Below are 26,140 nucleotides of genomic sequence, written 5' to 3'. Positions count from 1 at the left end.
GCACTCCAGCCTGGGCAACAGAATGAGACTCGGTCTCAAAAAAAAAAAAAACTAGGAAGAATATACAGAAATGTAACAGAAAGTAGATAGGAAGAAGAATGAAGTAGAAATGCTTGAAATTAGAAATACGGTGATTGAAATTAAAACCTTAACAAAGTAAACTCTACACTCACAACAATTGGAGAGTTGGTGATTGGAAAGATGAACCAATTAATTTACCCATAACACATTAGAGAGAGGTGAAGAGGAAAAAATAGCTAAATATAAAAGCACATTTAAGAGACATGTAAGATGATTAAAAGCCTCCAACATTTTTCAAAAAAGAGAGTAGAGGCAATATTATAGGTGGAATAATGAAAATGATAATGGCTGAGAATATTAAAGAATTGAGAATAAAAAAGACAAGTGGCCTCAGATTGAAACTGCCATGAAGGTCTCTGTCTCAAATTCTCAACTCTGCTTTTGTAGTATGAAAGCAGCCATAGACAATAAGTAAATGAATGGACATGGCTGTGTGTCAATACAACTTGATTTACAAAAACAGGCAGGCAGCAGGCTAAATTAGGCTGGGAGTCATAGTTTGACAGCTCTTGATCTAAAGAATAACCATTGTTGGCCAGGCGCAGCGGCTCATGTCTGTAATCACAACACTTTGGGCGGCCAAGGCGGGCAGATCACTTGAGCCCAGGAGTTCAAGACCAGCCTGCGCAACATGGCGAAACCCCATCTCTACTAAAAGTACAAAAATTAGCCGGGCATGGTGGCAGGCTCCTGTAGTCCCAGCTACTCAGGAGGCTGAGGCAGGAAAATCGCTTGAACCTGGGAGGCTGAGGTTGCAGTGAGCAGAGATGGTGCCACTGCACTCCAGCCTGGATGACAGAGCCAGACTCGGTCTCGAAAATAAATAAATAAAGAATAACCTTTGTTTACATTTTCATGTATATGTCTCCAGATGTTCTTCATATATCCATATAAGTATGTATATATGATGTACATAAGTGCATAAGTAAAAGTACATAAGTAATTTTAAAAGAGGTTATATCACAGCTGAATCACACATGACTTAGACCACACTTGCTCTTCTGAGTACCCATTTTTGGACAACTCTCAGTGTCCACTAGCATGTCTAAAAAAAAAATTTCTCCTCCTAAAATGCTAATGCATGATGTAGATTTTGACTACAGCTTTTGAGGCTCAGTGGAGGAGAGTGTACATCACACTACCCAATGCAAAGCCTTTTAACAGCCCCTTTTGCTCATCTTTGTTTTCCTCCACTGTTCCTCGCCCTGCAGCAGGCAGCTGACATTCACCTTTCCCTTCCACCCTCCTCTCTCAGCACTGGTCATTTGCCTCCTCCCTCATCCCAGCTCTACAAATGGCCTCAGCCTGCATATTCCAACCACCCAGCAAAACAAACATCTAGTAACTACAGGGTCAGCAAGAGAAAATCCGAGGCCCTAGCCATAGATAGATCACCTTATCATTTCTCCAGCACATTCCAGGAAGGATCTCAATTCGTTCTGTCCCAATATACCTCTACATTCTTTGTTTTGATGATCACATAGAATTCATCGTATGCATATATCATTATTTATATAACTAAGCCCCCAATTTTGAACAAGAGGCTACATACTGAAAATCTTTTATCTACCAAGTCTTTTTTTTCTTACAAACCCATCCAATACAGTTGCACTGTATCCGCCAATACAGTTCATGCAACCGTATGGAAAGCAAACTCTAGAAGAGTATTTGATAACTCTATAAGAATATTAAACTCTTATACTTCTAGAGCGTAAAACCCCAGAAAAGTATTTTGTCAGAAAAAATCATGTTTTTGAAATAGTAGGTTTTAAAAGAAAACAAAGACAGAGTTAGAAGTAAGAAAATTCAGGTTATCAGGGGCTTGATATCTTTCTTTTGTGACTGTAGTCAGGTTACCCAGGCCTTTGTGGATCAATTTCTCAAACAAATAACAGAGATGAAAACAACTGTCAGTAGCTACTGTCACAACAATAATATGATAAACATCTATTCATTTCCTATGGCTGCCGTAACTAATTATCACAAACTTCGTGGCTTAAAATAACAGAAATGTATTTTCTCACAGCTCCAGAGTCCAGAATTCCAAAATGGAAGGGTCAGCAAGGCTGCACGCCCTCCAAACACTCTTGGAGAGAATCTTTTCTTGCTTCATCCAGCTTCTGATGGCTCTAGGCAATCCCCCGCTTGTGACTGCATCTCTCCAGTCTCTGCCCCCATCTTCAAATGGCCTTCCTCTGTGTCCCTGTCTTCTCTTCTGTCTCTTATAAGGACACTTGTCATTGTACAGTATTTAGGGTCCACATAGATAATCCAGGAGGATCTCATTTTAAGATCCTTAACTTCATTACATCTGTACAGATCCTTTGTCCAAATTAAGGTAATGTTCACAGGTTCTGTGGGTTAGGATGTGGACATATCATTTTGAGGCCCACCATTCAATGCACTACAATTTTCTTTGTAAGTGTTCTGAGAACCCAGGAAGAATAAGTAAATCCTCTGATTCAATCAAAAATGAGCAGAATGTAAACCAAAAATACTAGAAGATATCCTTTTTCCTAGGCACTGGCATACATTTCAATAGTATCTCTAATTACAGATGTATTTACACTTCTAAGTGTCAGAAATGAAGATTATTATGACAAATTTAAAATTTAGTAACTTGTTTTTAAACTGGTATTTTTGTTTTTTTAAGCGATCATCTCAGTCCACATTAGAACGATCTGAACAGCAGATCAGGGCTGCTTCTAGTTTGGAGGAACTACTTCGAATTACTCACTCTGAGGACTGGAAGCTGTGGAGATGCAGGCTGAGGCTCAAAAGTTTTACCAGTATGGACTCTCGCTCAGCATCCCATCGGTCCACTAGGTTTGCGGCAACTTTCTATGACATTGAAACACTAAAAGGTAGGTGTGTGGATGTGGAGACAAATTCTTTCTCTTTATCAGATAGTGACAAACACACTTACTTTCTCCAAAAGTCTGCGTAGGGCAGACACGTGTCAGAGGGAGAATGAAAGTCGGTCTTTGATTTCCAGTATTAGTGCAGAATCTTGATTTTTTAATGTTTACTTCACAGAGAAATATATTCAATATGATTTTGAGATAAAAAACACAAAAGAACATCTCAAAATATAGAAATAAATTTAACTCAACGATGTGGGGGCAAAGAAAACCCAGGAAGACTATTGTTCTCAATAGAAAAAAAATCATCAGGTTTACTTAGAAAATAAAACCTGGGGATTCATCCACAAGGAGTATTCTACTGCCATACATACATAGACAAAAACCAAAGATGGCCAGGCATGGTGGCTCATGCCTGTAATCCCAGCACTTTGGGAGGTCAAGGAAGGCAGATCGCTTGAGCCCAGGAGTTTGAAACCAGCCTGGGCAACATGACGAGACCCCATCTCTACAAAAAAAATAGAAAAAAATAGCTGAGCATTGTGGTACGTGCCTGTATTCCCAGCTACTTGGGAGGCTGAGGTGGGAGGATCGGCTGAGCCCAGGAGGTCGAGGCTGCAGTGAGCCATGATCATGCTACTGCACTCCAGCCTGGGCAACAGAGCAAGATCCTGTCTCAAAAAAACCACCCCCTCCCCGAACCAATAGATTAGGTATAGCTTTTTTTTTTTTATTTCTGCAAAGTTGTGTGATTTTTAGTAAAAGTGAAAAGTAAAAGTTAGACACTGAGTTGTAATATTGGGTACTGGTATTGCTAGGAGAATAATGAAGGGAGAAAATTCTCAAGACAAAATGATCAAAACTCCAGACTAGAAAATAACATAATTTGAAATAAGGGTAATGATCGTTCCCTAGTAACGTATGAAGATTCTTTAAAAGAAAATCAGGCCAGGTGTGGTGGATGACACCTGTAATCCCAGCACTTTGGGAGGTCGAGGCAGGTGGATCACCTGATGTCAGGAGTTCGAGACCAGCCTGACCAACATGGTGAAAACCCATCTCTACTAAAAATACAAAATTAGCCAGGCATGGTGGTGCATGCCTGTAATCCCAACTACTTGGGAGGCTGAGGCAGGAGAATCGCTTGAACCCAGGAGGCGGAGGTTGCAGTGAGCCAAGATTGCACCATTGCACTCCAACCTGGGCAACAAGAGTGAAACTCCATCTTAAAAAACAAAAAAACAAAAACAAAGAAAGAAAGAAAGAAAGAAAACCAGTGTGAGTAGGTACTGTCATAATGAATAAAATGCTTGTCAAGTAAAGTTCTGTGGTTTCTGATTAGGCACTTAATTTTTTGATGTCATGTCAAAACAACACAAGAAGCTGCTACAGCATTGCTGATCTAGCATTCTAGATTTGATTAACATGATTACCTGGTAACTGACTATATATATAGCATAATTCAAATTAACCACTAGGCCAAAACTATTTTTTTCTTTCTACCTAAAATCGTATTTGTTTTTTCCCATTTGTAAAAAGATGTCGGGGTTGCACAGACCTCTGTTGTTGGCTGTGGGGAGAGCTGTGCATAGATGGGGACATATTATTTGGTAGCACCTTGGGCATGAGTGTGAAGAGGATTCTTTGTGTTCGTGTGTATGACTGCGTGTCTAAGTGAGTTGATGTGGTAGGAACCATAGCCTCGAGCTCACTTCAGACAGGAATTTGAAGCTCTAGATGTTTCTATGTGGTGAATTAATATAGCCTTCATGAGAACAAAGGGTTGGCACCTCATCTAGAGGTCAAAGGCCTTAACCAGATTACCTGACTGAAGGCCTGAGGTGAACCTGGAGCTATTTCATGAAGATGAACGTTACCATAAAACCAAGACTAGGTGATCTAAAAAAAGTCAATGACATTGACATTTTCTAAGGAGAAAACCATTAAAATATCACGGAATTTGCAAACCCTATGAATTTATCTCGTAATTTCTAGGGGATCATCTAAAGTTATTTACTAAGTTAGAAGCAGTCAATAATGAAATCAGCATGTTACACCAATTAGAATTTGTTATCAACTCTCCCTTGTGGATTTCAAGGTAATTTCCTGAGGCAGAGCAGTCCTGCTGGGAAGCAGTAAAGAATAGTAGAGTTATGAAGCCTTTAAGCAGTGATGTTGGTCATAATTGCATATGATTTTGATTAAAAGCTTACCACTCCAATTTCAAAACTTAGTTTTATAAAAAGAGAAAAAGCAAATGGAAAGCAACCTTTAAGTAGAATTTTAAATTGGGAATATTTTCATAGGTTGGTTTCTTGTTTTTTCAAGGATTCATGATTAATTGTAGTGAATTAAATAATAACCATAATAATACTTAATTGAGTAATTTATCTCTCATGTGTTCAGCCTTCAGGCTTTTTATATAAATATTAATAATCAGAATTTTTTAAAGAGGTTTCTTGGGGGCTGGGCACAGTGGCTCACGCCTTTAATCCCAGCACTTTGGGAGGCTGAGGTGGGCGGATCACAAGGTTAAGAGATCAAGACCAGCCTGGCCAACATGGTGAAACCCCGTCTCTACTAAAAATACAAAAATTAGCTGGGCATGGTGGCACATACCTGTAATCCCAGCTACTTGGGAGGCTGAGGCAGGAGAATCGCTTGAACCCAGGAGGTGGAGGTTGCAGTGAGCCGAGATCGCGCCGCTGCACTCCAGCCTGGCAACAGAGTGAGACCCCGTCTCAAAAAAAAAAAAAAAAAAAAAGTTTCTCAGGATAGAATGTTTTATTATGAGGAAAAAAATAAAAAAAAACAAAGTTTAGGTAGACTGTGTAGTATAATGCAGTGCTCCAGACAACTCATATTATGTTTTCAGTGATTGAAGAAGCAACATATGAAAAAAATTGGTATTAAGGGATGAAAAAGGAGAAAGGAATGGAGAAGATGTTATAAGGGAATAATTTAGGGACTAGGGTCACATCTCAAATGGTAATATTGTATCAGTACACTTCAAGCAGAGGTTTTCTCTATTCCTTCTATTCCCCTATATGGGAATTCAGAATAATCTCAGGAGAGTTCTTGAAAATGCAGTAAAAATAAAGGAGAGTTTGCCTATTGTTGCATAACACATTACCACAAAACTTAGCTACTTAAAACAATATTTATCTCAGTTTCTGTGGGCCAGAAATGCTGACATGGCCTAGATCAGTTTTTCTGCTTCAGATGTCTCTGGAGGCTGCAGTTAAGATGTTGGCTTGGGCTGCAGGCATCTTAGGGCACAGCTGAAGCAGAGTGTGCTTTCAAGTTCAGTCAGCTGTTGTTTGCAGGACTCAATTCCTCACAGGCTGTTGGACTGAGGGTCTTAGTTCCTCGCTGGCTATTGGCCAGAGGCTGCCCCAAGTTCCTTGTCGTGTGGACCTTTCTAACATGGCGGCAAAGTAACACAAGAACAGAAAACCAAATACCGCATGTTCTCACTCATAAGTGGGAGTTGAACAATGAGAGCACATATACACAAGGAGGGGAACATCACAAACCAGGGCCTGTTGGTGGGTGGGGGGCAAAGGGAGGGAGAGCATTAGAACAAATACCTAATGCATGCAGGGCTTGAAACCTAGATGACGGGTTGACGGGTGCAGCAAACCACCGTGGCACATGCATACCTGTGTAACAAACCTACACGTTCTGCACATGTATCCCAGAACTTAAAGTAAAATAAGCTAAAAAGAAAGCCTGCAAGTGGAGAAGGAGGAGAGAGAGAGTGTGTGTGTGAGAAAGTGAGACAGAGTAAGAAAGAAGGGAGCTTGCAATAAGTAGAAACAAGACTGCAATCTTTTTTAACTTCATCATGGAAGTGGTATCCCATCACTTTTGCTGTATTCTCTTCATAAGAATCAAGTTACTAGGTTCAGCTCACACACAAGGGGAAGGCATTTACACAAGGGCATGACTATCAGGAGATGGGGACCACTGGGGATTAGTTTCAAAGCTGCCTACCACAAGAGATTTTCACCAGCACCACACCCCCACACATAATAAATAAACTCTACAGTTCCATGGCAAGCTACAAGGAAGTCTTTGTGTTGTCTTTATCATAAAATTGAATCTTTCCCCCAAAACACCTGTAGAAAGGCTATGCAGCATTAAGTATCAAAGGGTCAAAATCTAATTTAAAAAGTAAATTATGAGAGAAAAGCAAGTACTGTTTTACAAGAAAGTATATAATTTTTTTTATTCCCATAGGCTTCTTTTTTTGTTACCTTCAAATTAACTATGGTCAAAGGATTGTTCATTCCAGTAATAAGAACAGGCTTGTTTCATCATTTACATAAATATCAGTATCGGGCACTTGCAAATGAGAAAACTCTGATTTGAGTAAGGATTAGTTTCACTTCAATTTCCATTTATGTGTTTGCCAAGTTTAAATCCTACTGTAGTTACTTAAGCAACCAACAGTAACATATTTCTTGATGATGCTAAAACCTACCTACACCTGGCTTTAAAGCAGAAGAAATGCTATCCAGCTGTATCCTGTAAATTGCTTGATAAATAATATTTACATGTTATTTCTTTACATGCTTCTATTTACTTCCCTATTAGCCAGCTTCTCCAGATGTATTCAATGTAATTATGTACAGGACATGGTGTTCTACCTCAAAGGGAAATAAAATACTTATATTCTACAAGGTATGGTATAAATGGGAAAGAGCACAGAGATTGGTTGTAACTTCTCTGCAAACAATCTTTGGTTAAAGGACTGACAAAAAATATCCATCTAGTAAAAGAAACAAGCAGTAGAAATGTGAAAATGACTGTGTTCAGCATAACCCTGGCACATGTTGGCACACCAGGGCCATTCCACCTGCTAGCCGCAGTGAGCTTTCTCTCTGCAGTTATAGATGAAGAATGGCAAAGAACTCAGTGCAGCCCTAGAGAAACATGCGTGGAGGTGGCCAGTGAGCTGGGGAAGAGTACCAACACATTCTTCAAGCCCCCTTGTGTGAACGTGTTCCGATGTGGTGGCTGTTGCAATGAAGAGAGCCTTATCTGTATGAACACCAGCACCTCGTACATTTCCAAACAGGTATGAGGACATCGGCAAGCCTGCCGTCTCTAAAGCCCTGATGATAATAGTGTTGATAGCTACAACAACCTTGTTGCCAAACACTGTACTAAATGCTTTATGTGCATAATCGCATTTAATCTTTGAAACAAATCAAGAGGGTATTTTATGCTCCTTTATAGATGAGGAAATTGAGGCTCAGAGAGGTAACTTACTTATCCAAGTTTACACGGCTGATAAATAGCAGAGCTGGGATTCAAACCCAGGTCTGTGGGAGGCCAGAGCCTGAACTCTTATCAGTTATTGTCTCTCTGATGCTATGATGTCAAGACTCAGAAAACCATACGGAAGTTACTAGGACAGGATGTTAAAAGGAATGAAGATAGCTGATGGCAGGTTCTGTGTTGCTCAAATGGAGTGACTGAGAAAAATTTAATGAAGGTTGTGGGCAGAATTGGGGAAAGAGGGATGGGACAGTGAAGCACCTGAAGCTAGCAAAAAGGGTGAGATTTCCCCACCCTTCGACTGAGGAGACAAGGGGAGGGAGCAGTTATGGGAACCCAGAGGGAAAGCGGAGAAGAGGGTTTCTGGACTGGCCACTGTCAACTCTTAGCCTGGCAGGGAGTAGGGGCAGGGGCTGGGAGAGGCAAGAGGGTTTATAGATGTAGCCCATGGAGGGCAGCGTCCTGGGGCACAGAGCCTGATGGGGAAGGAAGGAGAGAGGATGGTGTCTCTGGAGGGGCAAAGAGAGAATATCTAGCACAAAAGACATTTGGAAATAATTCTGCAGTCCCCATGAAAGAAATAATTCAGCCCTCTTCATCTTATAAAACTTCCTTTGCTTAGTAGGTAAGTTTTCCTTTCTCTGGTTACCATGTTTTTAATAAATGTCGCATATGAGAGCCGTAGTAACAAACTTGGGAAAGCAATACTAAAAAACTGTACATCAAACTACATTATTTTTGGTATCTGTTGCAAATTCTTTGAATGTCGATATACTTATTTAATTGTCAGTTTGCCTATACGGTTTATTCTCCTTTTAACTGCAAAAAGAGGTAGTACAAGAAAATTACATGCACTGAATATATCCATGTTAGGTAATTTTCTCAATGCTGATTTGTTTTGTTAATAGATTTACTTATCCTTAATTTTGTTTCTCCACCCTCTAAAATATCCTTTAAACTGCAGAGTTTCTTTTTCTAAATTCTTTTAGAGAATCTTGGAGCTTGTGCGTATTTTAACCTCTACTATTTGACAATTAGAAAAAAAAAATGACCCAAGTAGGGCTAAGCATCAATTCTTAGTAGAAAAAAAGCTTGCATAACGTAAGAGGGTTTAGTTCATGATCATGTGATTCCCTAGAGCATAGCCAAAAAATTGTGCAAGAAGATGAAGTTTATGCAAAGTAAACACTACAAAAACACTCTCACTTAGACTCATGGAAGTTCCGTTACATATTGAGATGTCAGAATAAACACAACCTTAATGGATTGCTTCCACTTAATAGATAGTTGAGTACTTTATTTTGACTGCTGTACTCAACAAATGATTAATTTCATACAATGTACTTAAGTGTAAGTGTACAGCAGTTTTTCTTCCAAATATGCATTTTTGAACATTTTAATAGTAGTTTTTAAAAAACTATCTCTCGCCCCAAAGTTATGGACTATTTGGCAAACCACCTCTTAGAAACAAAGTGAACAAATGAATACTCTATGTAGTAAGGACTACATGGAATGGTGATTGAATGGACAATGCATTAAAATCAACTTCAAACTCATCCACACATCATAGAACCACTCAAGAAAGTTGTATAATCTCTCTGTACATCTGTTTCTTCACCTGTAAGATGGGGATAATAAAAACCCACCCCATAATGTTGTTATAAGGGGTAAATGAGTTAACATGAAAGCACTTACAACAGGGCCTGGCCTACGGAAAGCGTAGAAAGAATGATATACATGTTAGCTATAATTATTTGTTTGGGCATGATGATCTTGTATCAGTCAGCTATTAATACACAATGCTACGTAACAAACACACTAAAACTCAGTGGTTCCAAACAACAATGATTTACTCTCACTTATGTATCTGAGGTTCAGTTAGTTTAGGGTGGATTCAGCTGGGCTTGACTCTAAGCTGCAGTGTGAGTCCAAGTCAACTTCTATGTTTCCCATCGCTTGGACCAGCAAGCCTGCCAGATTATGTTCTTTTCATGGCTACAGCATAAGTTTGAGAAAACAAGCCCCATAAAACATACATAGTTCAAATTTGTACTTCTGTCATGTCTGCTAACAACCCACTAGCCAAAGAAAGTGACATGGCCAAATAAAAAGTCAAGAGACAGGAAACTATATTTCTTCAATAGAGATGGTATGAGAAGGGATGAATAAATAGTTTGAATAATAATCTATTCTAATAAAATCCTAAAGAAACTGCATAGCTTTAATCTCATTTAACCCTTACGATTTACACTCAAATTTAAAGCAGGAGCAGGGATTAACAGTACCATTTTACAAGAGTATCAATGATCAAAAAGTTAAGAGATTTGACCAAACTTAAACACTTCATAAAGTTAGATGAGCCTGTTTAGTTCCATTCTTAATGGACAACTTGGCTAAAATCATTGCCATAAATGACAAAGGCAAAAATTCAGACTAGAACAACTTTAAAAATAATATATAAAATTAAAAAAATATTGTGGTTATCTTTCTCTGCTGTAGCTCTTTGAGATATCAGTGCCTTTGACATCAGTACCTGAATTAGTGCCTGTTAAAGTTGCCAATCATACAGGTTGTAAGTGCTTGCCAACAGCCCCCCGCCATCCATACTCAATTATCAGAAGATCCATCCAGATCCCTGAAGAAGATCGGTAAGCACTTTTGTTTCTTTTTTTATACTGGATTATGCTTATTCTTGCCTTGCCAAAACTGTGTGTAGAGGATTTTTCATTAATGTAGAGTTATCAATTTATCTTCAAATTATTCATATTTTAGCTTCTAACCTGAACCTACTGGTAATAACTGGCAAATACATATTTTTATTAGATGTTAGATATATATTGTGGTAGGACCAAAACGCTCAGTGGTATGAGCTTGTCATGTCTACTTGTAGACACATTTGTTCTTAATATGCATAGTCTACTGCAGGTGTAAAACCGCTCTAACCTCAAATTTAGCACATGTTCCAGAACAAGCATTAAATAAAACTTATTTCAGGCTGTTTGTATATTTACATCCTGAAATGAGAGAAAACAAAGAAGATTCCTGGGGTCATTGGGGAGTGACAAAACTAGCAGCACGTGAGTTTTGCAACTTTCTAATCTTTCCCCCTTAAGATTACCAAATGGAAAACCCTTATTTTAAATTAAAATGACTTAAAATTAATTTGGCTTTGAAATTCTCTTGAGATTAATTTTGTGATTATTTATAAGACAAACGACAAAACCAAAGGTAAGGATCACTTATTTGAAGAAAAAAAAAGGATTTAATATAAAGAAACAAGTAAAGGGTAACTGAATGAAAAGATCATTAGTTAGATACTTAGACTTTGCAAAAGTAAAGCAATAAATATATTGTGTGAGTGGCAAGTAAAAGAGTAAGCTGGTGATTAGTTAACATTGAACCAAGAAGACACCTCCACCTCTCTCCAGCAGAAAGAAAACTTGTAGAAAAGCAACATTTATTCTCAAGATGTTCCTGCTGTTCTGGCCAATGCTTTTATCTTTATTTTAAAGAAAATAATCTTAGGGGCCGGGCATGGTGGCTCACGCCTGTAATCCCAGCAGTATGGGAGGCTGAGGTGGGCAGATCACGAGGTCAGGAGATCGAGACCATCCTGGCTAACACGGTGCAACTCCGTCTCTACTAAAAATATTAAAAAAATTAGCCGGGTGTGGTGGTGGGTGCCTGTAGTCCCAGTTACTTGGGAGGCTGAGGCAGGAGAATGGCGTGAACCTGGGAGGTGGAGCTTGCAGTGAGCCGAGATCGCGCCACTGCACTCCAGCCTGGGCAACAGAGGGAGACTCCGTCAAAAAAAAAGGAAAGAAAATAATCTCAGGAGGTATGTTAGAACATATTTAATTTTCGTAAATAAACTGTTGACAGCTATAATTTGCATAGTTTTAACATATACCTTCTTAAGAAGATTACAATTTCCAAAATTACAGTTTAGTTTCTAAACATTTCCACGTGGAATATTTATAATTACAGAATCACTATCTAGTAAGATGCAGTTTATAAATACAAATTAAGCTCCTTTAAAATCTTTTTTTTTTTTTTTTTTTTGAGACGGAGTTTCGCTCTTGTTGCCCCGGCTGGAATGCAATGGCGAGATCTCGGCTCACTGCAACCTCCGCCTCCCAGGTTCAAGAGATTCTCCTGCCTCAGCCTTCCAAGTATCTGGGATTACAGGCATGTGCCGCCACGCCCGGCTAATTTTGTATTTTTTAGTAGAGATGGGGTTTCTCCATATTAGTCAGGCTGGTCTCGAACTCCCGACCTCAGGTGATCTGCCCGCCTCAGACTCCCAAAGTGCTGGGATTACAGGCATGAGCCACCGCACCTGGCCCGCTCCGTTAAAATCTTAACTCTTCTCACATCCTTATCATTTTGTGGTGAGAACATTTGAAATTTACTCTCTTAGCAATTTTGAAATATAAAATACATTATTATTATTGACTATAGTTACCATGTTGTGCAATAGATCTCAAAACCTTATTTCTCCAAACTGAGAAGAATAAAAAGCGAAAAATAAATTTAAAAAATCTTAACTATTATCTACTCAGGAATTTATTTAATGTTCCAAAGTTTTGATTATCCTTGAAAGCTTTTAAATCTGGTTCATTGTTTTCTTTTCGTAGCTGTTCCCATTCCAAGAAACTCTGTCCTATTGACATGCTATGGGATAGCAACAAATGTAAATGTGTTTTACAGGAGGAAAACCCACTTGCTGGAACAGAAGGTAATGATAGTAGTAGTAAAATAATAACAGTAATAATAAAAGTAGCAACAATAGCAGCAACCGTTATTGAGTACTTAGTATGACCAGACAATGTTGTAAATCTTTTATATGTTTTAACTCATTTAATTCTCACAACAACCCTGTAATATACTATTGTTATTTCTTTTTTTACAATTACAAAATGGACACACCAAGATATGGAGTAATTTCCTCAAGGTCACACAGCTGAGAGTGATAGAAGTGGTCAGATTCCAGAACCCTCTGTACCATAATCATATAGTAAGTCCATCAATGCATCACTCTGCTTTTTAATCTCAAAGAAAAGCCCAGAGTGGTTGGAGCATCCTGAAACACTGAAATTGAAAGGGGATGTTAAACTTGAATGAAAGCTGCTTCAGAACTAAATACTAGTCAACTGCAGTTTACTAATTTATTTGTATAAAAGTCTCACAGGAACATAAAGTAATTTTGGACTTGGTTTCTGTCAGCTGCATCATATGAAAACATGCCAGTAATTTGAAAAAAGAAATGGGGAATAAGAGAAAATTTTTCTGGAATTAGGGCAAAGCAAAAGCAAAATATGGCTATTGGTCTAAGGGGAGCTGGGAGCAAAATGAGATATAGTCAAATTGTCATTGCTCATAATCCGTAATTCTGTGACTTTGGGTGATGAACATTTGCTTGAAAATGAATGCATTTTAACTTATTTTCCAGAGCGCTTTACATGGTTCCACCAAAAAAAAAAAAAAAAAAGAAAGAAAGAAAAAGTCACAAGTAGTCATGCAGTTTTAACCTTGCTTGTTTTAAACTATAATCTACAAGCAAGAACAGTAAGGGCTAAACTCTAAGAAATCTGTCCTAAAAACTGTAAATAGCAACTACTCTCCGTTCTTCTGCCTCTCAGCTTCCTTCTAAATGTTTTCACGAAAGCTCAACCCAGAGCATGTGGGGAAATTTAATATTTATGTAGTTTAAATGCCCACGCCGATCTTGAATGTTCTTTACACCCTTCCCACCAAGTGTTCAGCCATCCTCTACCAGAACATACGTCAGTTATTTGGAGACTCGCCATCCAATGAGGCAGCACCAAGGGGTGGGCACACTCCTGTTGTTATACTGAACTGAAATCTCTCTCTAGAACAGACCAGACTGCCCAATGGAATACAATAAGAGTCATATATGTAACTCACATTTTACATTAAAAAGATAAAAAGAAACAAGTGAAATTTATCTTAAAATATTTAATTTAATCCAGTCTATCCAATGTACTATCATTTCAACATGCAATCAATATAAAAAATTTATAAGCTAGCCTACATTCTTTGTGCTAAGTCTTTGAAATCCAGTGTGTGTTGTACACTTACAGCACATCTCAATTTAGACTCTCTATTTCATGCCCAATAGTCACATATGGCCCATAGCTACCTTGTTGGACAGCCCAGCTCAAGAGCATCAACTCATTAGTTCAGGTTTTACCCTATAGAACCATGTAAAACAAATCTAATTCTTTCTCCATGTGACTCATGTTCTAAAAGTGTTAGAAAATTATTGTGGGGTTGGCCGGGAATGGTGGCTCATGCCTGTAATCCTAGCACTTTGGGAGGCCAAGACGGGAGGATCACTTGAGGTTGGGAGTTTGAAAACCAGCCTGGCCAGCATGGCGAAATCCCATCTCTACTACTACTAAAAAAAAAAAAAAAAAAAATAGCCGGGTGTGGTGATGTGCGCCTGTAGTCCCAGCTACTCAGGAGGCTGAGGCATGAGAATCTCTTGAACCTGGGAGGCAGAGGTTGCAGTGAGCCGAGATCATGCCACAGCACTCGGGCCTGGATGACAGAGTGAGACTCTGCCTCCAAAAAAAGAAAGAAAGAAAGAGAGAGAGAGAGAAAGAGAAAAAGAAAAGAAAGAGAAAGAGAGAGAGAGAAAGAAAGAAAGAAAGAAAAAGAAAAGAAAGAAAGAGAGAGAAAGAAAGAAAGAAAGAAAGAAAAGAAAGAAAAAGAAAGGAAGGAAGGAAGGATAGGAAGAAAGAAAGAGAAAGTAAGTTACTGTGGGAAGGGCAATATACTTAGAGCTTAAAGGCTCTAGCTGAGGATTTCCTGGCACAAAGCCTCTGAGACAGTTTTGTACGAAGGAGGTTTGTAGGCAGGCACAAGGCATTAAAGGGTAAAGAGAGAGGCAGCAGACCACAGCGCAGTTGCTAAGAGGCATCAGCCTAAGCCAATGGGAAGTTGAAGCTGGGAACCCCTGCGGGGGTAAGTCTTAAATCTAGGTGAAGAGGCTGAGCCCTGTAGACCGTTCATTGGCTGCCTTGGAGAGGGGATGTAGCCTTAGGTGAGGCAGCTTATTTCTGCTGGAGATAATTCTTGGGAAGGCACTTAGCCAGTACACGTGTGTAGAGGGTGGTAAGAAGAATAGGGAAGAAGAGAAGTGCTGTTCTAAGCAGGGGGTATATGAGCACTCAGGGCTGGAGGTGAGAGAACATACTGGAAGAAGTTCAGCATGGTGGGGATATAATGGGTGGGGACATAATGGGGAAGGGGCTGGTTAGATGTGAGAGAAGAAGCTGGACAGGCTCACAGGGGCAAAGCAGAAGGACCTTGTAATTCTTGCGTGGGAGCTTGGATGTGATACTAAGGACAAAGGGAAACCACACAACTGGCTCAAGCAGGAGAGTGACAGTACCCATTAGAATTTTAACAAAATCATATCAGCAACAGTGCAGAAGAGGATGCGTTGACTCGGGGCAGGGAAGGAGGCAGGAAACCTTTTGGGAAGTTGTAGCAATGATGTAAGTGAGAGGCGCAGGGTGGACTGGATCACAATTGTTTCTCATTCTCATCTCCCATAAGTCCCCAATGTGGATCAAGTTCACATTCATTTCTCCAGTGGCCCCATCAAATTGATGGCATTTACTGAGCTTACTGCTCACTATACTTTTTTCCCACACATGTGACTGTTAAGCCAACTGCCTTTCCTACAGTGACTTCTCTTGCCCAGATGAGCACATTTAGGTTAGTGAATCCAAGTCTAATTTAATTGAGTCTTGTTAGAGTCAGGTCATTGCTCTAAATTGTTAAAACAAACGATATACACAAACACACACACACACAAAAGAATAAATTGAGGAGGCCCCAATTCTGTATTTTAAAATACTTAATATATCCCTTCCTTCTTGAAGAGAGCTACAATTTCAAGAATTTATTTTGAAAAAATTCTATCAGTTTATTGATAAAAATGGTAAAAGGAACAAAGCTGAGAACAGAACATATCATCAGACTCTCTAGGGACGGAAATCAATACATAATACTTCAGGATATCACCCTCAGCTACTTGCTGTTCCACCACCAGTTCTCTTGCATCCAGTTTTTGTTTCTTTTGACTTGGCTATAAGGATGTGAGCACAGACTCTGCCAAACAGCCTGCTGAAGTTCTGCAAACACCTTGTGGATTGTGTTTCCCTAAACAACCCTGTCCAACAATGGCCTTGGGCCTGTCTGAAGTATTCTTAGTGAACTTCTGCTGCCACCTAGTGATCATTGCGAATTTTTAAAAAGCCTCTTTATCCTTTAACAAGTTACTCTTGTCTTACCCCAAAGCGGCATCTGCCTCACTGGCATATGACTTACAGAGCTCACATTTTCCCTCTTCACAAAGTTCAAAATGGGGACTTCTCAGATTTAGCCTTCGAGCACCCATTCTCAAACGTCGTCCATTACAGAACAGTTTAAACTATAAAGTTGAACCGCACGAGATTCTCATTTTGATATGTCATTAAAGTCAGATATTGGCAAGAACATATGGTTTAACCCAATGTCTTGGAATGCTGGATGGGATTCCCAGAAGCTCCATACATCGGCCTGCTTCAGGACCCTTTTATTACACCAAATAAACCCAACAAACATCCATCGAGTGCCTATTTTATATCAGAACAATGAGACCTGCTCCTTCTCCTTCAGGACATTTTACTTAATGGGGGAAACATACAAGTAAACAGACAAATGTAATCAGTGCAAGAAAGAATCGGACGGAAATATGCACAGGATAAGGACACTTAACAAAACCTGCAGACATTGGGAAAGATGTCGGGGAAAAGGGATGGCAGAAGGAAAGACAAGGCCAAAGGCATGGGACTGGGAGGCACTGGCATATCAGGGCAACAGAAAGTGCTGTCATTTGGTATAAATGGAACACACAGGATATATGAAAGCAAGAAACAGAAGATGAGTCTGTGAGGTTATTATGATCCAGTTCATGGAGGGCCTTGTATGTCCTGGTGGGAAAATTGGTTTTTATTGTGGGAAGGGAACCTTTTAATGCATTCAAAGCAGTGGAATGAAGTGATTTGGTTTGCATTTGTTAATCATGTGAAGAAGAATAGGTTGGAGGGATAAAACTTGTGGCGGTGAGATGAGTGACAGAGCGACAGCCATCTACACAAGAAACACAAGGTACAGACTGAATTGTGGCAGTGGTAGTGGGGATGGAAAATAAAGAACAAATTTAGAGAGGCAGAACTGAGTGGACATGATGCTCAGACTTACCAGAGCAGGTGAGTCAAGAATGAGGTCACCATTCCCTAAATGAGGCAAACTGGGAGAGAAGCAGATTTGGGGAGAAAACTACTAAACATGTACATCCCTCCAAAACCTTCAAGAATGCTAAAGGGACAGAGTCAAGTTCTTCCAAAGTTTCTGTCTCTTCCATTTATTTTGCAATGAATTTCAATTTGTTAATCAGAAATGGATTTGGAGTAGTAGCTATTCGATTGTTTTATACACCTTCTAGAAGAAATATTTGTCAGATGAGTATGCCAAAAACTTCTCAGACCCTCCCCTTTACTTGAATGTATCTTCCAGCAGATGTTGGTGGAATCAAAGTTCATTATTGCTCCTATATCTTTTATACTAGTGTTATGATCTGCAGTGAGGACATGCATTGCTATTGCTACGCCTGGCCTGGAATGTCTGAGGTGTATTTCTACAACACCAATTATTTTGTGTGTCTCTCCTTTTAATCTCCACCAAAAAATGGAGACAGCTAGACTCATAACCCTTAGACATCCTATATTTTATTATTAATACTTGGTTGTGGAAGTTCGCATTTTAAACAAGTCATCAACATAAAAATCTCTAAAAATATTTTACGAAAAATATTCAGCTTATGATATTTTAAAAATCACAAACCTAAGAAAACACACAAACCTGTGTTTGTATTGTGAAATCAGAGGTTAATCTTCCTCGCCCTGTGAAAAAATTAGGGGCATAAATCTATAGGAAGGAGATTGGGTGAATCCAAGTTACTTACGGATGACATAAAAGATACAATCAACTTTGGTGATCCAATTACCACACTACAACTATCTGACCAACACGTTTCTGTTTCTCTTTAGACCACTCTCATCTCCAGGAACCAGCTCTCTGTGGGCCACACATGATGTTTGACGAAGATCGTTGCGAGTGTGTCTGTAAAACACCATGTCCCAAAGATCTAATCCAGCACCCCAAAAACTGCAGTTGCTTTGAGTGCAAAGAAAGTCTGGAGACCTGCTGCCAGAAGCACAAGCTATTTCACCCAGACACCTGCAGGTAAATGCCTTGAGTTGTCTTGCCTTTACTCATGACATTTAACGTAAATGCCATTTTAATTTTGTGGGATTCCTTAGTAAGCTAATTTTTCCCCTTGGTGCCTGAGTCCCTTTTGGATAATAGAACAGAGGTTTAGCAGCTAAGGAATAAGCAAGAGTATACCGAGTCATGATTAATCATGAAATTAAGAAAATCAATCCTGCCTGTTATTATGTGTGTAGAGCTTTTTTTTTTTAGACGGAGTCTCTCTCTGTCTCCAGGCTGGAGTGCAGTGGCACGATCTGGGCTCACTGCACCTCCAACTCTCTGGTTCAAGGGAGTCTCCTGCCTCAGCCTCCCAAGTAGCTGGGATTACAGGCACGTGCCACCACACCCAGCTAATTTTTGTATTTCAGTAGAGACGGGGTTTCACCATGTTGGCCAGGATCGTCTTGATCTCCTGACCTCATGATCCACCCGTCTCGGCCTCCCAAAGTGCTGGGATTACAGGCATGAGCCACCGCGCCCACCCGGGGTTTGGAGCTCTTAAACAACAATGAAATTGGTAACATTTAAGCAGTTATTAGGATATTGCTTAATAATAATATTTTAGGAAGGGGAGGTTTCAGATCATCAACCTGTTTAGTTCAATCTCTCATTGTATATGTCTATATATGTTTGTTTTTTTTCTTTAATGGAGGGAATATCATTGGATTTATATAGCAAGTAATTTATTCATGAATAGAACACTTGGAGGTTACTGATTCACTTTAGTAGATTTTGAATCCATGTGGGATAACCATGCAGGATTTTATACTGACATTTTAAATATATGTCTGAAAAACTTCCTCTGAAAACTTAATCAAATCAGAACAGAGTTATTCTTTTGAATCCAGTCATTGATTCTGAATTCTCATCTTTATTTTCTTTTGCAACAGCTGTGAGGACAGATGCCCCTTTCATACCAGACCATGTGCAAGTGGCAAAACAGCATGTGCAAAGCATTGCCGCTTTCCAAAGGAGAAAAGGGCTGCCCAGGGGCCCCACAGCCGAAAGAATCCTTGATTCAGCGTTCCAAGTTCCCCATCCCTGTCATTTTTAACAGCATGCTGCTTTGCCAAGTTGCTGTCACTGTTTTTTTCCCAGGTGTTAAAAAAAAAATCCATTTTACACAGCACTACAGTAAATCCAGACCAACCTTCCATTCACACCAGCTAAGGAGTCCCTGGTTCATTGATGGATGTCTTCTAGCTGCAGATGCCTCTGCACACCAAGGAATGGAGAGGAGGGGACCCATGTAATCCTTTTGTTTAGTTTTGTTTTTGTTTTTTGGTGAATGAGAAAGGTGTGCTGGTCATGGAATGGCAGGTGCCGTATGACTGATTACTCAGAGCAGATGAGGAAAACTGTAGTCTCTGAGTCCTTTGCTAATCGCAACTCTTGTGAATTATTCTGATTCTTTTTTATGCAGAATTTGATTCGTATGATCAGTACTGACTTTCTGATTACTGTCCAGCTTATAGTCTTCCAGTTTAATGAACTACCATCTGGTGTTTCATATTTAAGTGTATTTAAAGAAAATAAACACCATTATTCAAGCCATATAATTTTATGTTATTTAATATGTTTCCACTCTATATTTATGCTAAAGAAAAAGTGTTTTAAAGAAAGAAAGGAATTTCGAAGTGGAAGGTGCAGGAAGAGACACAAACACTGGACCTCAGTTTTGGGAAACCAAGGGAATAGCTCTCAGAAAGGTTAAGATCCTAAATGAGGCTAAGCAAATGTGACCCAAGAATCCACTGCGAATCACTCTGTGCTTTGAGATTAAATTGAACTTGACCTGATCCCCATCCCATGGCAGAGGGGAACCCATCCATGCCCTTGACCTCTTTGAGAGTTTGCATTTCTTTTAGCCACCTCTGGCTCCAAGTTTCTGCACTTACTCAAATCTCAGTGTCATGGACACCCCAAGTCTCATGGCAACACAGTTCTTCTCTCTGTTCTACAGCTATCACTTTTTGTTTTGTTTTGTTTTGTTTTTTGTTTTGTTTTTTTTTTAGACGGAGTCTCACTCTGTCGCCAGGCTGGAGTGCAGTGGTGCGATCTTGGCTCACTGCAACCTCTGCCTCCCAGGTTCAAGTGATTCTCCTGCCTCAGCCTCCCGAGTAGCTGGGTCTACAGATGCACACCACCACGCCCAGCTAATTTTTGTATTTTTAGTAAAGACGGGGTTTCACCGTGTTGGCCAGGATGGTCTCAAGCTCTTGACCTTGTGATCCACCCTCCTGAGCCTCCCAAAGTGCTAGGATTACAGGCATGAGCCAGCGCGCCCGGCCACATAAAGCCTTTTTCCTCAAAGTACTCCTACATCTGATTTGTTGGTGATGTAGACTTTATTGAAATTTTGCCATAACAGAGAGAATTTAGCAGCATTAGCAGATTTATGTATTAAATAACTTAAAATTAATCCCTGCATAGTATCTTGCATAGATAGATATGTATATAGACACACACAACCCATTATGGTACTTACAACACATTTGTGTAAATAGTAGTGTTCCTGTTTATCTCCCCACCATACTGTGACCTCATTATGATTGGAAACTGTGTCCTGATCAAATTTGTGTAACCCAACGTTCTCAGGCCAGAACACCCTGGAACAGTACAATCAAAAGGAGAAAGACAATGATAAACAATGGAATAGTAAACAAATGTAGCCCCATAGTAGTGGCATTGTTTGATCCTGGCCCAAATCCCTACCCTTCCTCTGCCAGGGTTTCTAAGCAGTTCCTGAATTCTCCCTTCATTCACTGAAATTCTCTGAAGCCTGGGGCTCCAGGTCCTTTGATGCTTCCCTGGCTTTAACTCTCAGTCCCTGCCCTGGGGACATGAGCTAACCTTCACCTGGCCTTGGAACCACTCCCCACTGTGCTGCCATTGTCATTGCTCTTGTCATTTACTGGTGCCAACCCAGTCACTCCTCTTTTGCCACTGTTCTTTTTGCCCTCACTTTATGACCTTGATGTCAACAGGCTTCTTCCTTCTCATTTTACTGTATTTTTAATCAGGCTTCTGAAAGTGCTTGCACATAACTTAGTTTTTTAAAACATACTTGGCATTCGACTCTTTACTTTGCCTTTTCATTCAGTTTCTACCACTCCCAACTTCTCCATGATATTTGCTTAAATTCCTTTGAGATCTGGGGCAGAAGACAATTCAAGGATACCACATAATTAAAGGAGTTACTTTGCTTATCCTCGGCTGGTAAAAAGAGGGGATGTATCACTAAGGAGAAAAGACCTGAATTTAAGGACAGACTCTGCCACCTAAACACATTGTAAGCCTGAACAATGTCATCGAGCCTCAGTTTTCTCATCTGTCAAATGTAAATGATAATCTCATTTCCCTAAATCTCAGAATTCATAATTTCATTAGAGTTACGATTAGTGAAAAAAAAATTGAACAATACAATGTACCTTATAGCTCAAAGGAATTATTCTGAAGGAAAAAAGCAAGACTGAGCAAATCTCAGAAGCTTGGAACCTCTGAGATGTTCTTGGCTTATACTGGATCCTTGGATCTGTCCTAAAACCAACTCAAACCATGTTTTGGCTTGAAATGCCTCTGGCTTCATAATTGCCATTTAGATGGAGATTATCATAGGGAATTCTAAGCTAAGCCAAAACTCAATGTGATCTGGCTTTGTGCTTCTAAAACCCCTCCCTCTTCTTCCTCCTTAATTCCCAATTACCATCAAGATCTGCACTTGGATCCCTGACGCTGGGTCAGGATGGGTCTGGTCCTTGAGGGTGGAGGTGGGGTAACTGGCCTGTTGCTTTGTCAGAGTTCACTAGACATCGCACAGGAATATTTGTCATACTAACAGCCCTGGAACGTGAGTTGAAAATCCTCAACTTGTTGCAAAATAAAAGTATGTGAGAAACTCCAAGAGCTTTAAGCAAACACAATAAATGCCAGCAATGCACGATGTCCCTGATTACACCACAGGGCCAGAGAATTATTAATGTGACAGCACACATCATAAATCTATGACTAAAACAGTGTGGCAGGAGGCCCTTTAGAGATGGAAACAGATTAGGCAGCATGATGATCAGAGTTGAATGAAGATTAAAGTACTGTCTGGGAGACTTGATAAAGGAAATTATACAAACATTACGTTTTAATGCCCTTAAGAAAAGCCATAGTTCAGTGAAAATTGTGAGCTTAATAGATTTGGTCAGCAAGAGCTGGACTTTGCCTAATTTAGTCTTAATCCTCAGTGTGAGAACAATGTCTTGCATATATTAGGTACTCAATAAATATTTAATAAATAATAAATTATTACATTGATTTTGTGGCCAGCCAATGAAATGATCTCTTTGAAAAGAGAAGAGTAATTTTACATAGCTCATGTTTTTCAAACTCAGCTAAATTATATGCATGTCTGAATTATTCAGATGTTGCAACTCTAGAAAGGAATTTAATCTATTCTCAAAATATTTATGAAATGAAAAGGAGCAAAAAAATTCTGTTATTTGACCCTTATTAATGGCTTAATGAAAGAAAGTCTGCCTTTGGTAATTTTATCACTGATATTGTTCTGAAACAGTGGTCAGTAAGCTATGGCCCATAGGCCACTTTCAGCTCACTACCTGTTGTTTTGGTAAATACTGCTTTATTGGAACACAGTTATGCTCATTTGTTGATGTGTTGTCTATGGCTACTTTTATTCTACAACAGCAGAGTTGAGTAGCTGGGGACAGAGACTGTATGGCTTGCAATGCCTAAAATATTTACTCTTTGGTCCATTACAGAAAAAGTTAGCCAACCACTTGTGTAAAAAATTTCTTATTTTATCACGTCATCAATGAACATTAAATATAATGAATCAGACTGCTTCTTGAACCCCTATAAGAAATGGCACTTTTACCTGGCCTTGATCGATTGTTGGAATCAACTGGCCTCACCTTATTTGAGTCATTGTGTAGTGTGCAACCCAATGAAGCTAAAAAGTTAGAATGATTTAAATTTCAGGTTTCCACAATTCAAATAAAGTCATGGATACATTTATTGATGGGTTCTAGTTATGTTTGTGGTATAGCTCTAAAATGTTAGTGTTGATGGCGTGGACTCTAAATAGAGATAGTGCATAAACACATTAGTTTTTTTTGTTTGTTTGCTTTTTCTCTCTCTTTTTTCCAATGCCCTGGGTAAAGTAAATACTCCTAAAGAGTAAGGGGATTTTTTTTTTTTTGAGACAGAGTCTCACTCTGTCACCCAGGCTGGAGTGCAGTGGCACAATCTCGGCTCACTGCAACCTCTGCCTCCCAAGTTCAAGTGATTCTGCTGCCTCAGCCTCCTGAGTAGCTGAGATTACAGGCTACAGGCGCCCGCCACCATGCCTAGCTAATTTTTGTATTTTTAGTAGAGATGGAGTTTCACTATGTTAGCCAGGATGGTCTCGATCTCCTGACCTTGTGATCCACCCGCCTCAGCCTCCCAAAGTGCTGGGATTACAAGCGTGAGCCACCGCACCCGGACCAGGATTTTTTTTTTTTTTTTTTAAAGCATAAGCCCACAAGGACAGGGTAAATGATAAAGTCAACAGAAACAACAATGTTCTGAAAGCTGAAAAGCACGTAGATAAGTTGTAAATGATGTGGCCGACCTGAAAAAAATAATAATTTAAGCCAACAGTCTGGAAAGATGAGTTCCCAAAAGGCTCAGAAGTGGGTGTCCCAAGCACCTCTAGAAGTGGGAGGGATGAGAGGGGTGCTACAATGAGGTTCATTCCAAAAATCTGTATAAGAAACAGTTTGATCCCAAATCTTCTCCCACATTCCCTGTGGTGGAGTGACTGCTCCTTCCAAGCCCAGGCAAAAGATGGGCTATTAGTCATTTGGCTAAGGTAAAAGAGAGAGCATCCTGAATGGGGGATGCCTGACATCCATGAGGGCAGGGTGCTGAACTAACAAGAGGATTAAGTGAACGCGTACATACTAGGTGCAACCACAATTCAGGCAGTTGGATCTGTACTGGAAAAGTATTTCTCTAGGGGGAATCTTACCAGCCTAAGAGAAAAGACCTAAAAAGGACTGAAATTAGCTGGGGGAGGGACTATCAAATGGAACAGCCCAAAGAGGTCAACAAGCCCCATTCCTGGGCTCAGACCTCAGATCAGCTCCTTTGTCCCTTTCTTTTAAGTATGAGCAAGCAAGCATGAATTCCCAGACCTCCAGGGAAAATTTCTAACATGAAAGACAGAGAGTAAAACACACAGAAAAAGGCAATTTGGAGGAAACAGAAGAAAACTTCAAATCATTAATAGCCAGGGGATGAGGGAAGAAGGTGAGACAGTGCAACTAATAAATAAAATGAAGGTGTTATTAAAAAAGAAGATGTCAGAGGACATAATTGAGCCCTAGGAAACTATTATAATAAATTGAAAATTCAATAGAACAAAAAAGGAAGACAGAGTTGAAGAAATTTCCTATGAAGTAGAATAAATAAGAAATTAAAAGTGAAAAGATAAGAAGGTCTAACATCAGAATAACTGAAGTTACAGGAAATGAGAAGAGACACAATGGGAGATGTAATCAACAATTTAAAAATTCAAGAGAATTTCAAAGCACATGAGTTGGCAAGTGAAAAGGCTGAGTCCCTAGTCCAAAAGGTGAAACTATGCCTATACCAAGGCACAAAATGATGAAATTTCAGGACACAGGAGACTAAGAGATAATGTATAAGTTTCCAGAGTAAAGAAAAATTATGATAATTTCAAACAAAGGGCCAGGAATCCGAATGAAATTAGTTTTCTCAGTAGCAACACCAAAAGCTAGCAGGCTAGAGCAATGCTGCTAAACTTCTGAAGGAAAATAATTTCCGGCCTACTATTTGGCACCCAAACTATCAATAAAATTGGAGGGCTGAAAAATAAATTTTCAGACATTAAAGTTCTTAGAAAATCCCCCGATCTCCCATGCAGTCTTCTTTAGGAGGCTACTGGAGGACGGTCTTCAAAAAAGGGTGCTAAAACGAAAAGGAAGACATCACTCAAACAAATCCCAATATCCTGTGATTTTCCTTGTCTCTCTCTTTTTTTTTTATTGCCACGAGAAAACATCAGGTCCTCATTGCCTCTAGTCTAGAGCTAGTTTCTTAAGCTATAATGTGCATACTATCATTCCAGATCTTATTAAATTGCAGATTCTGATTTAGCAGGTCTGGAGAATCTGAAAGTCTGCATTTCTGACCAGCTCCCAGTTGCTGTTGTTGATCTGCAGCCCCTACTTTAAATTGCAAGGAGGCTTCTGGACTACTGGAACAGCCTAACTGGTCTCTTCTCCAGCTGTGCCACTCTTTCACCTTCTTTTTCTCCAGTTCTTGGAACAATCTTCCTAGGACAAAGCTTTGATTGTGGTTTGACATTTCATCTCATACTCTGCATCAAAAAGAAGTAACTGCCTTAGTTACTCTTTTCCACCACACTAACCTTTGTTTCAACAGTGTGTAGCCTAAAGTTTATCAATATGAGTTTTAAAAATGCTAGTAACATCTTCATGTTCAAGGTATCTAATTGATTCTTTTATATCCACTGGTGTTTGTTT

The 26,140-nt window shown here is 39.6% G+C and overlaps 1 protein-coding gene across 1 annotated transcript in view; it reads left to right on the top strand.

Annotated features, from left to right (window-relative positions):
• Positions 1-20,137, top strand: part of VEGFD (vascular endothelial growth factor D) — a 38,753-nt gene extending 18,616 nt beyond the window's left edge. The window contains exons 2-7 of the mRNA XM_004063846.4: positions 2,735-2,945; positions 7,835-8,025; positions 10,728-10,876; positions 12,866-12,966; positions 18,356-18,551; positions 19,469-20,137. Coding sequence (XP_004063894.1) covers positions 2,735-2,945; positions 7,835-8,025; positions 10,728-10,876; positions 12,866-12,966; positions 18,356-18,551; positions 19,469-19,595 — 975 coding nt within the window. The 3' untranslated portion in view covers positions 19,596-20,137. The remainder of the gene's footprint in view (positions 1-2,734; positions 2,946-7,834; positions 8,026-10,727; positions 10,877-12,865; positions 12,967-18,355; positions 18,552-19,468) is intronic.
• Positions 20,138-26,140: the final 6,003 nt, after the last annotated feature.

Source organism: Gorilla gorilla, chromosome X (genome assembly GCF_029281585.2).
Source record: "Gorilla gorilla gorilla isolate KB3781 chromosome X, NHGRI_mGorGor1-v2.1_pri, whole genome shotgun sequence".
Taxonomy (NCBI): domain Eukaryota; kingdom Metazoa; phylum Chordata; class Mammalia; order Primates; family Hominidae; genus Gorilla; species Gorilla gorilla.
The sequence above is the reverse complement of the archived record's forward strand: the minus strand, read 5'-3'. Positions and strand labels throughout refer to the sequence as shown.